Source organism: Peromyscus californicus, unplaced genomic scaffold (assembly GCF_007827085.1).
Source record: "Peromyscus californicus insignis strain IS unplaced genomic scaffold, ASM782708v3 Scaffold_5__1_contigs__length_169319896, whole genome shotgun sequence".
NCBI lineage: Eukaryota > Metazoa > Chordata > Mammalia > Rodentia > Cricetidae > Peromyscus > Peromyscus californicus.
In genome coordinates, this window is record NW_026294573.1 from 98918008 (window position 1) to 98933336 (window position 15329).

Consider the following 15329-nt stretch of genomic DNA (forward strand, 5'->3'; position numbering starts at 1 on the left):
TAATTCATTTCCCCATTGGTCACTTCCCTTTGGGGTTGCAAATGATAATTAATGGTTACTGGCCCTCTATGTGATTCTTATCACCCCTCCGTTTGACCCTGGAAGCCTGGCTTTGCACTGCCAAGGGATTACTGCTTGTAAGTGTATTTAACTAGGACTAACAGGGAACAAGGGAACAGAGAAGAGAAAAGAGAATGGAAGAACTAGATGGGTAAGAACTTGAGAGGAACAAACTGAGACGGGGAAGAACTAGGTTAAAGGGCTAGAAGAGAGGACTAGAGGAACGAGATGGAAGATGAGGAAGAGCCAGATGGGGAAGAACAAGATGAGGAAGAGCCAGATGAGAGAGAAGGAGATGGGAGAGGAGCTGATATGGGAAAGAACTAGATGGATGAGAACCTAGAAGGGGCAGAACTAGATGAAGGAATTAAGATAGAACCTAGAGGGGACAGCAGATAAATGTAAAGAGAAATTGGGCAAGAAAGGAGCTAAAAATGAGAGCAGAGTATAAGTTTGTAGAGAAAGAACTGACACAGAATAATAAAGTGTATGGACTAAGGAGTTTCATGTACATAGACTCATTTCTTTTCATCAAAGATGAATTATCAGCTGGTTGTAGATTCTTCCCAGACCCTGGGAGGGGACTATTGAGGGGCTGGATCCTAATAGTCCTCCATAAAAACAGAGGTGGATCAATGAAATCTAATTGAAGACCCAGACATAAATCCAGAAACATATAGACACCTGATTTTTTGATAAAGCCAAAAAGACACACTGGAAAAAAGACAACATCTTCAACAAATGGTGCTGGTCTAACTGGATGTTGGCATGTAGAAGAATGCAAATAGATCCATATTTCTCACCCTGCACAAAACTCAAGTCCAAGTGGATCAAAGACCTCGATATACAGTCGGGTACACTGAAGCTGATAGACGAGAAGGTGGCGAGTAGCCTTGAACACTTTGGCACAGGAGACGACTTCCTGAACAGAAAACCCATAACACAGGCACTAAGATCAACAATTAATAAATGGGAGCTCATGAAACTGCAAAGCTTCTGCAAGGCAAAGGAGTCAGCCTACGGGATGCAAAAAAAAAAAATTTTTTTTTTTTTTTTTTACCAACTCTGCATTCAATAGGGGACTAAAATTCAAAATATAAAGAACTCAAGAAACTAGATATCCCCAAACCAAATAATCCAATTAAAAATGGGGCACGGGTCTAATCAGAGAATTCTCAATACAGGAATCTCAAACGGCTGAGAAACACTTAAAAGAAATGTTCAACATCCTTAACCATCAGAGAAACGCAAATCAAAACAACTCTGAGATTCCCATCAGAATGGCTAAGATCAAACCCACAAGTGACAGCTGATGCTGAGGAGGGTGTGGAGCAAGGGGTTGTTTCACCTCACATTTTACAGTCCTTTATGAAGGGAATGCAGGGCAGGAACCTGAAGGTAGGAACTGAAGCAGAGATCATAAAGAAGGCTGCCTCCTGGCTTTCTTTCCATGGATTTCTCTCCTCCCTTTTTCATACAACCAAGGGCCACTTGCCCAGGGATGACACTGCACACAGTGACCTGAACCCTCACACATCAATCATTAATCAAGGAAATGCCCCACAGTTTTCCTACAGAACAAGCTGATGGAGGCCATTCCTCACCTGAGGTTCCCTCTCCCCAGATTTGTATAGGTTTGTGTAAAGTTGACACAAACTAACCAGCACAGAGGTAGAGGGCTTGCCTAGCCAGCTGGAAGCCCTGGGTTCAGTCCTCAGCACCATCTAAACTGTTTGTGATGATGCACATCTATAATCAAACGTGTGGGAAATGGAGGCAGGGGGTTTCAGAAGTTTAAGTCTGTTCTCATTGTCAGCTACATAATGAGTCATAGGCAGAGTAGGATACATGAGACTCTGTGGGAAAAAAAAAGAAAAAGTAATTTGCCATTGGACTTCTAACACTTACCAATGGGTTACCTTTGTTTTAAGGACAACAAAAACACAAAGTAGGATATTCAATGTGCCTGTCAAATTCTTCAGTCTTATGCTATGTTCCTCCTCTTATCTTTATGTTTCACCCACTGGCCTTCCTGTAGTTCCTTAAATACTCCATCCCACTCAGAGACTTCCCACGGGCTCTTACCTCTGCTTCACATGCCCTCCACATTTTTTTTTTTTTTTTTGGTTTTTCGAGACAGGGTTTCTCTGTGTAGCTTTGCGCCCTTCCTGGAACTCACTTGGTAGCCCAGGCTGGCCTCGAACTCACAGAGATCCGCCTGGCTCTGCCTCCCAAGTGCTGGGATTAAAGGCGTGCGCCACCACTGCCCGGCCGCCCTCCACATTTTTAACAGAAGTACATGCTCTAGATCTGAGGTTTAGCATCACTTCTTATGAGCAACTTTCTCTGACCAAGTCTTTCCAAAGATATACTATGTCAAGCATCCTTAGCTTTTTTGTTTGTTTGTTTGTTTTTTTTCAAGACAGGGTTTCTTTGTGTAGTTTTGGTGCCTGTCCTGGATCTCACTCTGTAGACCAGGCTGGCCTCGAACTCACAGAGATCCAGCTGGCTCTGCCTCCCGAGTGCTGGCATTAAAGGCATGCGCCACCGCCGCCCGGCTTCCTCGGCTTTTCTTTATCATGCTTGTGTCCACAGAAGCTAACCCATGTGTTTTTACCATGTCTTCCTGGCCCTCTGGCCAACAGAGAGCACAGGTAGGAGTTTAGAGCAAGAACGATTCCTAGCAGAGTGGCCACAAGCTGGTTGCTTCCCCAGCCAAGGGCCAGCTCCAGCTCTGACGACAGGATGTTTCACTGTATCCAGGTTCCAGGATCTGTCCCTTCGCTGTTGTCCCTCCAAACTCAGAGATACACTCAGCAGTGCTGTCAAATACAGCACTTGTTACTTATGGTTCCCCCTAGTGCCCACCCACTCCTTCACAAACGGTTCTTCTGTTTAACATCCTCAAATTACCCTCTGGAAGCACACCATCTGTTTCCTCTAGGGAGGAAGCAATAGAGACGCTGCCCCAGGGAATTTTTTCCTGTAACTAAAATTTACATCATCAGTGTCAAACATTTTCCTTATGGCCAAAAATAAGGGACTATTGAATTCTTTGTGTTTACAACAAGGATGCTTTTGGTCACTGAAAAATTATGTTTTGAAAGCAGAAACAGAACACAAAAAATATATTTTATTTTAATATTTTTTTAAAACCCAAAACAGGTGTGTATGTGTTATGAAAGATCCAACAGAAACACTCTAAAACATTTGGTTGTGACAGGTTTTCTTTTTTGTAATTTTCTACATTTTCCTAGTTTTCTGCAATAATGCTACATTACTATTATTAACAATATGTGATGTTATTTTAAAATGTTTTTAGTCTGACCTAAGAATGGGAGTTACAAAAGCCACTCACTAGTTAAAGTACGTCAAGACAATGAAAGTATTTTGCATTCCTTGGTATGTGTGACAGTTAATCATGGTTGTCAGTGTCTCTGGAACTGGAATCAGCTAAAAGTTGTAAAACCATGAGCACTCTGTGAGAGATTTTCCTGTTCAGATTGTTTGAAGCAGGAGTACCCACACTAAAGGTAGGTAGAACCTTCCGGTGACAACTCCAACAAAAGGAGATGGAAGCAGGAAGCATTGCTGTTGGCCTACTTGCCTTCACTCCCTGCAAGTTCATCCATCCTGTTGCTTCCATGTTCTTTGACTGACATCAGAACTCAGCTTTTTAGGGATTCTAATGTGTAATGAAGACAGCAACTCTCCAGAAATCTTTCAGGCCTTCAGCAACAGACTGGCACTGCTGTGACATCCCATCTCATGGACTGTGTGAGACAGCAGCTGTAGGACTTTCATAGCATATAATTTAAGCCAATCTAATAAATCCTCTTTAAAAGTCAGTCATAATGGCATACACCTTTAATGCCAGCACTTGAGAGGCAGAGGCCGTGGATCTCTGAGTACAAAGCCAGCCTGGTCTACAAAGTGAGTTCCAGGACAGCCAGGGCTACACAGAGAAACCTTATCTAAAAAAGCCATATAACACTCTCTCTCTCTCTCTCTCTCTCTCTCTTCTATCAGTTCTGTTGCTCTACTGTAGAGGACTCTGATGAATACAGTATGCATCAATGTATCAGTAGTCACTTTCTATACTTTTCTTCCTTCTTTTTTTTTTTTTTTTTGGTTTTTCGAGACAGGGTTTCTCTGTGTAGCTTTGCGCCTTTCCTGGTACTCGCTTTGGAGACCAGGCTGGCCTCGAACTCACAGAGATCCGCCTGCCTCTGCCTCCCGAGTGCTGGGATTAAAGGCGTGCGCCACCACCGCCCGGCCTTTTCTTCCTTCTTAAATGTGATAGTTTGAATGAGAATGGCTCCCTAGGCTCTTATGTATGAATATTGGTTCCTGGGTTGGTGGAACTGTTTGGCAAGGATTAGGAGGTGTGGCCTTGTTGAAGGAGGTAGTCACTGGAGGATGGGCTTGGAGGTTTCAAAGCTCTCTCTGCCTCATGGTTATGACTCAAGATGTAAGCTCTCAGCTCCTGTTCCAGAGCCATGCCTGTCTGTCTCCTGCCATGCTTTCCACAATGATGGTCATGGACTCTAATCCTCTGAAACTGTAAGCCCCAAATAAACTCTTTTTCAAGTCGCCTAGGTCATGGTATCTTATCACAGCAATAGAAAATTAACTAAGACATTAAGCAAACTATAGAGAATACAAATCTGCCTTTTCTAGGTGACTCAGGAATATAATTATATTGTATATTAGTAGAACAATGCTCTGAACTCATTTAGTCCAAGTCTATCATTTAACATACAATGAAATCTGTACAATGGCTTCATCTCCAGGGAGGTTAAGTGACTTCCTTGAGGTCATATATGGCTTACTAGAGTTATCCCTTCACCTTTTCTCTCTGAAGAGCTCCTCCAAGTTCTGCTTCCTTCTCTCTGGAGTGACACTTCTTTCTCTGTATTTGTCATTACCCACAATTTACTTAATTCTATTATTTTTTTTCTTTAATTAATTAACCCCATTTCTATCATTGTATGTCATGTGATACCACACTATACCACACCACACCACCACCATCCCTTGCTCCTTGTTTTGGTTCTATTTCAAGCCTGGAAGAAGCCTTTGCCAAGTGAAATGAATACTCGTGATAGAAATGGTGAAAAGACATTTAAGGAGCACATAGTGCTCAGTTCCCAGAACTCACATTGGGTGGTCCACAATCACCCATAACTCCAGTACCTGGAGATCCAATAGTCTCTCCTGGCCTCCATGGGCACCTATACTCACATGTATGTATCACCCAGACACACTTGGGTACACATAATTAAAAGTTAAAATACACTTTCTCATCAGATTTAAGGCCTGTTCCACAAGACAGAAGCCATATATGGCACTGTTATCGGGGCCAAGAATTTGTGTCTAGCGAGATAGGTTATAGACCCTATGGAAGAACCTAGGACTATTATTCTGCTAAATGGATATAATATTAAATTGACTCCTAATAACAACAAGAAGCCCACAGAATTGTGCATTTCTTAATCATCATCAGAGAAATTTCTTCTTGCAGTAAATGGAGATTAACATAGAGGCCCACAACTGGTTTGCACGCAAAGAATAAGGGACTGTGGACTGCTCAGTCCCAAATGGGACATCTATATTACACCTCTTCCCTCAAGGCTCAAGAGATTTGAAGAAAAGTGGGGAGAGGGAGAACATAAGAGCCAGAAGTAGTAGGTGACTACAAGTCAGTCTTCTCCAAACACAGCAGGGCAGTTGCATGTGAACCCATAGTTGTTGTGACACCGTGCACGAGACCTGTGAAAGTTCAAGCCAGACAAAATTCCAGCGTGGAGAGGGGATGTAGACCTGAAGTCCCACTCCTAGCTGAGAGGCTATTGGCAATCGATAGCTTCTGGGAGAAGAGTCAGTTTTAAGGGTGTGAGCCCTTGGAGATTGATGGTGCTCCAGGAGTTGGCCCTACACCTCACAGGATCACACCTCACAACACAGATTAAACTCAATGAGATTAAAAGAAGAAAGGAAAAAGAGGAGGAGGAGGAGGAGGAGGAGGGAGAGGAAGAGAAGGAGGAGAGGGAGGAAGAGGAGGAGGAGGGGAAGGAGGAGGAGAGAAGTTCAGTAGATAGAGAAGGGTAGGGGTGTGTCAGGTCCAAAAGAAACTCAGGACAAATGGTTATCTGTGGTGCCTATTAGCATACCAAAGTGCATGCTGGCTGGCCTCCAGGCTCACTCAGTACCCCACGGCTCTGTTCAGTTCTTTGATCCCACCCCAATCCTAAACTCTAAACGTCCCCAGATCATAGGCTTCCCTTTCCCTAGCTTATTTCTGTATAGTCCTGCTCTCTCTCTCTCTCTCTCTCTCTCTCTCTCTCTCTCTCTCTCTCTCTCTCTCTCTCTCTCTCTCTCTCTCTCCTTTCAAGGCCTGACTCAGTCTAATGGCCATGTTTCACCTACTGCTCTCTCTCCCAGTTCTGGTTTCTACCAGATGCCTCTGGCTGTACTCTCCCTCATGTCTACAAGAAAAAACCTTCTGCTCACCCATACCTTGGAGCAGCCTTGTCCTCAATTTATACAGGGTGGATCTGAGAGAATTTGAGGGAGAGGAAACAAGTATGATCATGATACATTGTATGAAATTTTCAAAGAATTAACACAATATTATTTTTAAAATAAAAATAAAAGAAGTTTCAGAGTAAAATTCATCTTAAGAAAGAATGAATAGCATCAGCTTTTAGAGATTAACCCACCTTGTAGTCCCCCTGAAAAACACACTGGCTCATTGTCACCTTTCTCCAGATCTTTTTGCCAAGCTTCATTGCAAGCACAAAGCTTGAGGAATTTTAAGAAATACACAGATACTTGTATAATCATCATATACATCAGGACAAAGAAATTTCCTCACCTGAATTCCCTGATGACTTCTTCCTGCAATTCAGCCCTTCATTCCCTCTCACACACATAGATCATCTTCCTCTGCTTTGTGCTAGAAAAATCAAGCCCTTGTACATGCTAACCATACAAGTATTCTACCACTGAGCCATACCACCAGCCACAACTATACTTTTATCACCAACACTTGATTTTTTTTGTTTATAATTGAATTCCTTTGTGCATGTGTGTGTGTGTGTGTGTGTGTGTGTGTGTGTGTGTGTGTGTACATGCATGTGGAGGCCATAGGTCAACCTTTGGTGGTGTTTCTTTGGTGCCAACCACCTTTTGTTGTTACTATTATTGTTCTCATTGAATTTTATTTTTTACTTAAAATACATCATTTTAAGCAGGTAGTGGTGGCACAGGCAAACAGATCTCTGTGAGTTCAAGGCCAACCTTGTATACATAGTTAGTTCCAGGGTAGCAGGGACTATAAGATCCTGTCTATAAATAAATAAATAAATAAATAAATAATTCCCCAGAGAAATTTTATCTTCTGTTCATTCAAAAAACTATATAAGGATATTCATCATAGTTTTATTCACCATAGCCCTAAACTGGAAAAAATAACCAAAATGTTAAATAAACTATGGTACATTATAGTTATGAGAGAAGTGTAATACTGACACATGAAAATGGATAAATCTCTAGAGAATAATGATTGGATGCAATCTCAAAAGGATACTATATGATGCCACCCATAGTACATTCCCATAATAAAGAAATTATAGAGCTGGGCAGTGGTGGCACACGCCTTTAATCCCAGCACTTGGGAGGCAGAGCTAGGCGGATCTCTGTGAGTTCGAGGCCAGCCTGGTCTACAGAGTGAGATTCAGGACAGGCACCAAAAACTACACAGAGAAACCCGTCCCGAAAAACCAAAAAAAGAAAAAAAGAAAAAGAAATTATAGAAATGGAGAATTGATTCATGTTCTTAGAGGGGAATGGTAAGAGGTAGCTATGAATGTAAAGTTCAGTAGAAGGGATTTAGAGACATAAGTTGTGATGTTCAGTTTCCTGTGTCAACTTGATTGGGATAAGAGATGTCAGGCCTTGAACTTGTAAATTGATTGAAGCCAAATTCTCTTTTAATTTTTAAAAGTTTTTATTAGCATATATTAACTACACATAATAATGGGTTTCATTTTATTTTCATACATGTATATAATGTATTTTGATTATATTTACCTCTAATACCAACTCTGTCATTACTATCATTGTTATTATGCGTATGATATGTGTTTAAGGGGGTGTGCACACTATGGTGAGTTTGTGGAGGTCAGAGGATACTTTCAGGAGTCAGTTCTTTCCTTCCACCATGGATTCTGGAGATTGAACTTAGCTTGTTAAGTTTGGATGGCAAATGTGTTTACCCACTGAGCCATGTCCTCAGCCACTGCTGTCCCTTGTCCCCCTCCTACTCTCCATCTTACAGATAGCTTAATGTAGATATTCTTGGCTTCTGTAGTCATTTGAGACATCCCCATTATAAATTTCCCATCCTTCCAATAATAATGTCTGTCTGTCTATTCATCCATCTGCTCACCCACCCTACATATTAGTCCATTTTGTATTACAGTTACAAATACCGGAGGTTAGGCAATTTACAGAGAAACAGAATATATAGGATACTATGGTTCGGATATGTTTTGTCTCCCAATGGCTCACATACTATTGTCCCAGTGTGACAATGTTGAGAGGTAGTAGAATCTTGAACAGGTGAGGCCTACTTAGAAAGTGGTGGATTGACCTTCATGCACGGATTAAGATTGGTCTCTCAAACTGGGAGGAGTCTTTCAGGAGTGAATTATTTCCTTTGAAGTGGGTTGCTATAAAAGATGAAGCCTGGCCTATCCTTAGTCTCTTGTTTCCTGTCTTTTATGTGACACTCCCTCTCTCTTTCTCCCACATACCCACACATCCCTATCATGTGATGTCACCCACCATGCGGCCTTCAGAAGAACTAGCAGATGCCAGCACAATTCTGTTGGATATCCAGAACTTTAAGATAGATAAATATTTATCTTTACAATTACTTTTCTTTACAATTACTCAGCCCCAGGCATTCAGTTATTACAATACAAAATAGACTTATGCATTGGATGGATGGATGGATGGATGGATGGATGGATGGATGGATGATGAATGGATGGATGGATGAATAAATGGGTGGGTGGATGGAAGGATGGATTGATGGATGGATGATAAATGGATGGGTGGATGGGTAGATGGATGGATGGATGGATGGGTGGATGGATGGATGGGCAGATCATTAAATAGACAGGTGATTTATTATGGGATTTGACTCAAATGATTATAGAGGTCAAGAGTTCTACTATCTCACTACCTCTATTCTATCAGCATGGAGAACTCAGAAAGACAATGGTGCACTCCTGTCCATGTCCAAAGGCATGAGAATCAGGAAAGCTGATGATGTAACTCCAGGGCCAAAAGTCTAAGAACAAGGTGGCTCATGGTGATTGACAGTCCTGGAGAGTGAGGGCTCAAGAAAGAGCAGCTCTGATGTCCAAGACCAGGGGACAGAAGTCTCAGCTCAGGAATCTTTCCATATTCCTTGGTGGCTAGTTGAACTGTGAGAAATCTACTTCTATTGGCAAGGGCAGATCTTTACCCAATCTAGTGACTAAAATGATAACCTCTTCTTTAAACACTCTTGTAACACACCCAGAAGTCATGCTCCCCTATGGCCTGACATCTCTTATCCCAATCAAGTTGACACAGGAAACTGAACATCACAACTTATGTCTCCAAATCCCTTCTACTGAACTTTACATTTATAGCTATCTCTTACTATTCCCCTTTTGAGAACATGAATCAATTCTCTATTTCCATAATTTCTTTATTATGGGAATGACTATGAGTGGCATCATATAGTATACTTTTGAGATTGCATCCAATCATTATTCCCTAGAGATTTATCCATTTTCATGTGTCAATATTACACTTCTGTCTTATTGAGTAGTATTTCATAACTATAATGTACCATAGTTTATTTAACATTTTGGTTATTTTTTCCAGTTTAGGGCTATGGTGAATAAAACTATGATGAATATCCTTATATAGTTTTTTTTTGAATGTACAGAATGTGGTGGTATTGTGTTCCCCAAAATATTGTGCACCCTAATAAACTTATCTGGGGTCAGAGAACAGAACAGTCACTAGATATAGATGCCAGAAAATGGTGGCACACACGCCTTTAATCCCAGCATTCCAGAGGAAGAAATCCATCTGGATCTCTGTGAGTTTAAAGCCACACTGGAAACAGCCAGGCATGGTGACTCACGCCTTTAATCCCAGGAAGTGATGTCAGAAAGCAGAAAGGTATTTAAGGCGTGAGGATGAGGAACTAAAACCTGGTTAAACTTTTAGACTTTTGAGCAACAGTTCAGCTGAGATCCATTTGGATGAGGACTCAGAGGCTTCCAGTCTGAGGAAACAGGATCAGCTGAGGAACTGGCAAGGTGAGGAAACTGTGGCTTTTTCTGTTTCTCTGATCTTTCAGCATTCACCCCAATACCTGGCTCCAGGTTTGTTTTTGTTAATAAGACTCTTTAAGATTCATGCTACAACAGAAGATAAAATTTCTCTGGGGAATTTTTTTTTTTTACTTATATTGAACTACTTGATAACCAGAGCAACATAAGTAGAGGGCAGCACAGAAGTTTATGAAGACTACTAAAACTTGTTAGGGGAGTTTTGAGTTTTGAAAAATGTACTTATCAAAACTCCTCTTAGCAATAATAAACAGTGTAAATGACTAGAAAAACATTTGATGAGGTCTCAAGCTCCTTTCTTATGACCAATGCTCTAGTCAAAGGTAGGCATTTGCTTTTCTGGATGGAGCCTGGTAGACAAAATTAATAGGAGGGCTTTGATGTGGACTGAATTCCTGCACTGAGCTAAACAGACAGAACAGAAATGGAGTTGAGGGACTAGTGCTGTGGGATGGTCTGTATGTCAAATGTGTTGCTGATTGGTCAATAAATAAATCACTGATTGGCCATTGGCTAGGCAGGAAGTGTAGGCGGGACAAGGAGGAGAAAAAACTGGGAAGTGGAAGGCTGAGTCGGGGAGACACTGCCAGCCGCCATGATGAGAAACAGCATGTGAAGATGCCGGTAAGCCACGAGCCATGTGGCAAGGTATAGATTAATGGAAATGGATTAATTTAAGCTGTAAGAACAGTTAGCAAGAAGCCTGCCACGGCCATACAGTTTGTAACCAATATAAGTCTCTGTGTTTACTTGGTCGGGTCTGAATGGTTGTGGGACTGGTGGGTGGCAGAGATTTGTCCTGACTGTGGGCCAGTCAGGAAAACTCTAGCTACAGGCTAGAGCTCAGCGGTTCAATTCCCAGCACCCACATGGCAGCTCATAACTGCCTGTCACTCCCATTTCAGGAGATCTGACACCTTCACACAGACATACAGGTAAAATATGAATGTGCATGGAATAAAAATAAATTATTTTTTAAAAAAAGAAATGGAGTTGAGTATGCTGAGATTGTACCCCACCTACCAGTTACTAAACTCTTGATCTGACCTTCCAAAAATCCAGGAAAAAAAAATTGCCAACTCTCCAGACAGGCCCATTTAGCCAACATGATGAGAATGTTTCTGCTTTTACTGCTATATGGAAAATCACTTTGAAATGGCCATTCCACCTTTGGATCTCCATTTCTGCTTTCCTATTGGCGTTTATGTCTAGAAAGCCAGCCCTCTCTTTTCAGCCCATTGGAGCATGCAATCTATTTTGAGGGAGCAAAGCATTGCCCAATCCTAAATTCATAAGAGCTACTTCAGATCCTTAGATGGTACTTTTTGTCTTTTCCCAGTTCTTGCAACCAACACAGGGACATGAACGACACTGTCTAGGGAAAGCAAGAGAGGCACTGATGACCCCTTTTGGGATCCCCAGCCTTCATCACAGGGCCTCCAGGTTTGTAAGTCCCTTGTATGAGTCTGTTCCTAAATATTTTTATATTTAAACTAAGTGAAAAATATCAAAGCCAAAAGCGCATTTCATGAACCTAAGGGGTCTGAAGCTCAGCAATATTGGAGCTATGGCTATCAAACATTGATTGTTTTACCTGGTGGTTACATGACTGCCTGGAAAAAGATCCAACTTCTGTGTTTTAACTATGGCTTCTACAGGTGAGTATTGCTCACATACCATTGTCAAGCTGAGAAGAAGTAAGCAAAATCACTATAGTTGAAGACCATATCATTGTAGCAGTTATGAACATAGGCTCAAAGCCAAGTGAACTGGGATGAAATTCTCACTCTCCCAGTTAAAAATTGTGTAACTTTGAACAAATAATCTCTGTTTCCAAGTCCATAGATTTATAGTAAGAGTAGCCTCCACATTCTTTCTGAGAATCAAATAACTCGAGCTGAATATGGTGGTGCTGGCCTGTAATCCCAGGATCTGGGAGGCTGAGACAGGGGAATTGTGAGCAGAAGATAAACATGACATGCTAATAAAGGTACTGCCATGTGGCAGAGTGTAAATAAGGAATTGTCAGAGCCTGCCGTAGAGGTTTACAGATTGAAGAGACAATGAGGAAGACAGAAAAGAGTTGAGAGGTCTGCCGGTCAATGCCGGACAGCCCCGAGTTTATTTCACAGCCAGCTGTACAGTCTTGAAGGACAGAGGTAGAACAATGCACAGCACAGGCATTCAACCACTATCTATCCTGCCTTGCGTCAAGGAGCAGGCAGTTTCTTTTTCTATCTCGATGTACCTCTGGCTGGCATCAGCAGCCTACATCTAGCTAGCTAGTGTGTTCTTTCTTGTGGGCTAATCAGGACTTTCTCACAGCCCTTCAAGGAGACTCTGTGGGCTAATCAGAACTTTCTCACAGCCTTGGAGCTAACAAGCCTGAACTCTATTGACTCAGAATAGACTTCAGATTCAAACTGGCAAACTGAGTCAGTTGTGGGCTCCCACAAGGAATATGGGTTAATTAAAGTGTAAGAGCTAGCTAGTAGTAAGCCTGAGCTATTGGCTGAGCATTTATAATTTATGTTAAGCCTCCAAGTCAATTTTTTTTGGGAAATGGCTGCCAGGTATTTGGGAATAGGCGGGTGAGAGAGAAACGTCCGTCTACACCCTACAGTAGTCTGGGCTTTCCTACTTCAATTATCAATTAAAAAAATGTCCTGCAGATATATCTACAGGCCAGTCCAATGGCAGCAGTTCCTCAATTGAGGGTCACTCTCCCCAGGTGTGTCAAATTGACGATGGACACTGACTACAACAGTGTGACTATCATTTTCTTATTATAAACCATGTTCAGTCTGAGTCCAGCTTTCCATCACTGTCTTTGTGTCAGCTTTTCACTCCTGCGACAGAACATTTGAGAAAATCAGTTTAGAGGAGGAAGGCCTTATTTCAGCTGAAGGTCACAGACGGGTCAGTCCATGGCGACTAGGCTCATTGTTCCTGGGGCTGTGGTGAGTCAGGTGAGGAACAGAGCACAGAGCAGCTCACCACATCTGGAAGCAGAAGGAGTGAAGGAGGAAGAGCCTGGAACAAATTGTATCCTTCAGGGACACACTCCCAATGACTCAGTCTCTCGCAGTAGGCCTCATCTCCTAAACTATCTACCATCTACCATTAATGTACAGATCCATCATCAGTGGGTTAGCCCATTAAAGAGGAGAGCCCTCATGAGGCAATCAGCTCCCCACATCTCCACCTCTGAACACTGCTGTATTGGGGACCATGTCTTCAGTACCTGAGCTTTTAGGGTAATTTCTGATACAAATTGCAATGTTACTTATTCATCCTAATGGAATAGTCCTTTATACTCTAGAATTACAGTTTCTAGGCAATGAAATGAAGACACTTAAACTTTTGGTTTTGGGCTTTTTTTTTTTTTAGACAGAGTTTCTCTGTGTCAGAGCCCTAGCTGTTCTGGAACTAGCTCTGTAGCTCAGGCTGGCCTCGAACTCACAGAGATCTGCCTGCCTTTGCCTCCCTAATGCTGGGATTAAAGGGGTGCGCCACCACCACCTGGACAACACTTGAACTTCGAAGTGAATCAACCATGTAATAAGGCTGAGGATTGACCTTACTACCTGTGATTCACCAGTCTGACTGGAGCTAAAATTCTTTTGTCAAATGTTCATCACCTTAGAGAGAGCAGCCAAGGAGCAAGATGTAAGCAGGCTGAGAGACAAAATTAGATGTTGAATCTTTTAGAAATATTAATGAGAAGAGGGACCTTGGAAGTAGTTCAATTGATGAAGTACTTGCCTAGCATGCATGAAACCTTGGGCTCAGTTCCCGGTATCATATAAACCATACATCATGGATCATGCCTGTAATCCCAGTAATTTATAGGTATAGGTAGGAGGATACGAAGTTCAAGGTCATCCTTGGCTACATAGTGAATTCAAGCCAACCTGGGATATATGAGACCTTTCTCTCTCTCTCTCTCTCTCTCTCCTTCTCTCTCTCTCTCTCTCTCTCTCACACACACACACACAGAGTAATTTAAAAATTAAAAAAGAAAAATATTAATAAAAAAAGAATTTGAGCCGGGCGGTGGTGGAGCACTCCTTTAATCCCAGCACTCGGGAGGCAGAGGCAGGTGGATCTCTGTGAGTTCGAGGCCAGCCTGGTCTCCAAAGTGAGTTCCAGGAAAGGCGCAAAGCTACACAGAGAAACCCTGTCTTGGAAAAAACAAAAACAAAACAAAAAAAAGAATTTATTGATGAATACTCTTTTTTCACCTTTGGAAATCATTTTCTTTTCTTTCCTTTTCTTTTGTTTTTTATCCAAAAATGTGTTGATTGGGCTGGTTCCCACTCATCTTGAATCAGGTGCTTTCCAGTGCAGCTTCCTCCTGAAGGAGCATCCTTCTGTCAGCCATGCTTTTCCACCTGTGGGCTGACAGAGGACAGTGGAGCAGCCGACAGACAAGACCACCATCTGTGCATGGCTAAAGACCGTGGTGATCTTATAGCATCCTGGGCATTGCACCTCCATAAAGTAGGAATTGGGTCTCTGCACCAGGCAGTTTTTCTTGTGTTTCCTCTTTTTCTCTTCTGGAGAGGGATGAAGGAGATCCTTTGTGAGAGGCATGTTCTCGGAGGGAGGTCATCACCACCGGAAAGGGTGGAAATCATTTTCAAAGTGGTTTTAATTCACTAATTATGATGGCCATTGGAATAATAGCATTAAAATATTTGACATGCCTGAATATCAGGTATTGTAAATACACCACATATAGGTGCTTTTTGAAGATCAAAAGCGTATAAATTAAAGATAGACACAGTCTGTCCATCTTGTACACATTTATTCAAAAGACAAGGGACTTAAAATAATGAGGACAAT

The 15329-nt window shown here is 41.9% G+C and overlaps 1 protein-coding gene across 1 annotated transcript; it reads right to left on the bottom strand.

Annotated features, from left to right (window-relative positions):
* Nucleotides 1–14616: 14616 nt before the first annotated feature.
* LOC128097513 (40S ribosomal protein S27-like) lies at nucleotides 14617–15078 on the bottom strand. The gene has a single exon (XM_052718089.1). It carries the CDS (start codon nucleotides 15075–15077, stop codon nucleotides 14802–14804), a length of 276 nt encoding a protein of 91 aa, XP_052574049.1. The 5' UTR covers nucleotide 15078; the 3' UTR covers nucleotides 14617–14801.
* Between the last annotated feature and the right edge of the window lie 251 nt (nucleotides 15079–15329).